Raw genomic sequence first — 2,372 nt, 5'->3', positions numbered from 1 at the left:
CTGCATGGCAGAAGGAGGGTTGGACTATATGGCCCTTAGTAGTCCCTTCTGACTCTGGGATCCTATGTATTCTTTCATGGCAGAAGGAGGGTTGGACTCTATGGCCCTTAGTAGTCCCTTCTGACTCTGGGATCTTATGTATTCCTTCATGGCAGAAGGAGGACTGGACTCTATGGCCCTTATTAGTCCCTTCTGACTCTAGGATCCTATGTATTCCTGCATGGCAGAAGGAGGGCTGGACTCTATGGCCCTTAGTAGTCCTTTTCGACTCTAGGATCCTATGGATTCCTGCATGTCAGAAGGAGGGTTGGACTCTACGGCCTTTAGTAGTCCCTTCGGACTCTAGGATCCTATGTATTCCTGCATGGCAGAAGGAGGGTTGGAATATAGGACCCTCAGTAGTCCCTTCGGACTCTGGGATCCTATATATTCCTGCATGGCAGAAGGAAGGCTGGACTCTATGGCCCTTATTAGTCCCTTCTGACTCTAGGATCCTATGTATTCCTGCATGGCAGAACGAGGGCTGGACTCTATGGCCCTTAGTATTCCCTTCTGACTCTAGGATCCTATGTATTCCTGCATGGAAGAATGAGGGTTGTACTATAAGACCCTTAGTATTCCCTTCTGACTCTAGGATCTTATGTATTCCTGCATGGCAGAAGGAGGGTTGGACTTTATGGCTCTCAGTAGTCCTTTCCGACTCTAGGATCGTATGTATTCCTGCATGGCTAGTCTCTTTTCACTCTCCTTCCTCCTCTATCGCAGACCATTGATGCTACCTTTCCCCCCGAACCCGCCGCGATCTTTCCCCGTAAACGCCGAACGATGCTTTGCCGGACACGGATCCCACCGCCATCGCCGTACCTGAACCTGGCTCTCCTATTACGGGGACCCTGGGCAGCCAGATCCTCCAGCTGTGGGTGCGAGGAGTGCGGGTCCCCACCGCCACCGCTGCCACCGCCGTTCGCCGGCCGCAACCTCCGCGGCGGCCAGATCCTAACCTTGTGCAGGTCACCGCGCGAAGAAGGGAGGAAGGAAGAAGAAGAAGAGGCCGTCGTCGACGGAGGAAAAGAAGAAGAAGGAGGTACGGAAGCATTTCTCACCATTTCGCCGCGTGCGGATCCGGTCCTCGCAACGCGCCAGATTGGCACATAGCGTGCGGCGTCGCGGGTCCGAGACACTCAAAGGCACCGTCTTTGCGCAGGAGGAGGAGGAGGAAACGCAGGAGGCCACAGCTGCGGCAGCATTCGTTTCCGAGGCCTGCTCTGTTCCTCGCCGCCTTCCTTAGCGCCGATGCTATGGCAAACAAACAGGCATTGTGTTATGGCCGCTGCCGCCACCGCCGTCTGTAGCAGACAAAGCGCTCGCCGCCGCACGGAGGCCCTGCAAAAAAATATGCTGATTGTGTCTATTATGTGCGCGGCGGCATCGCCACCATCACCGCCGTTGTCGTCCGCTCTTATGCTCTGCACTGCAGCATGAAAGGCACGGCGTCCGGCAACGGTGTTGGGGGCGTCCGCGCTTTCGGGTGACCTTTGTCCGTGATCCCAAGACCTAGGCTTCAGAGAAGGCCTTTGTCTGGGTTATAATAGGGAGAGAGAGAGAGAGAGCCAAGGTCCAGACAGGATTCGAACCCTGGGCCACAAGAGCAATGGGCCGCAATGGCCCTCCTCTCAGGCTGAGAGACTGGAAGGGTCCTCTCTCTGTCCTCCAGAGCTATCTATCTATCTATCCATCATTCATCCATCCATCTCTATCTATCTATCTATCTATCTATCTATCTATCTATCTATCTATCTATCCATCCATCCATCCTATCTATCTATCCATCCTTTATGTATGTATGTATCTATCCTCCCTCCCTCCCTCCCTATCCATCCATCACCATATCTCCATCCATCCATCCATCCATCCATCCATCCATCCATCCATCCTCCCTATCTATCTATCTATCTATCTATCTATCTATCTATCTATCCATCCTTCTTCCCTCCCTCCCTATCCATCCTCCATATCTCCATCCATCCATCCATCTATCCATCCTCCCTATCTATCTATCTATCTATCTATCTATCTATCTATCTCTGTATCCATCCATTCTCTGTCTATTGATTGTCCATATTTATCTATATCAATCTATCCTCTATATCTGTCTATCCATCCATCTTCTATATTTATCTGTCCATCCATCCATCCTCCCTATCTATCCATCCATCCTCCACATCTCTATCTATCTATCTATCTATCTATCTCTCCATCCAATCTATTAATCCATCCATACTTTCTTCCTCACTATCTATCTATCTATCTATCCATCCTCCACATCTCCATTCATCCATCCCATCTATCTATCTATCTATCTATCTATCTAT

The 2,372-nt window shown here is 50.6% G+C and overlaps 1 protein-coding gene across 2 annotated transcripts in view; it reads right to left on the bottom strand.

The window, feature by feature from the left end:
• The window catches only part of LOC121917943 (phosphatidylserine decarboxylase proenzyme, mitochondrial-like), a 4,292-nt gene extending 2,536 nt beyond the window's left edge, over positions 1–1,756 (bottom strand). The window contains exon 1 of one of the 2 annotated variants that reach the window (XR_006101129.1): positions 1,104–1,756. Coding sequence is in view for 1 of the 2 variants with exons in the window: in XM_042444059.1 (XP_042299993.1) it covers positions 865–1,106 (242 nt within the window). In the remaining variant the exon portion in view is untranslated. Of the gene's footprint in view, positions 1–864 lie in introns of both variants that reach the window. The other variant, XM_042444059.1, reaches the window with a different exon arrangement.
• Positions 1,757–2,372: the final 616 nt, after the last annotated feature.

This window comes from Sceloporus undulatus, unplaced genomic scaffold (assembly GCF_019175285.1).
Source record: "Sceloporus undulatus isolate JIND9_A2432 ecotype Alabama unplaced genomic scaffold, SceUnd_v1.1 scaffold_1941, whole genome shotgun sequence".
NCBI lineage: Eukaryota > Metazoa > Chordata > Lepidosauria > Squamata > Phrynosomatidae > Sceloporus > Sceloporus undulatus.
The sequence above is the reverse complement of the archived record's forward strand: the minus strand, read 5'-3'. Positions and strand labels throughout refer to the sequence as shown.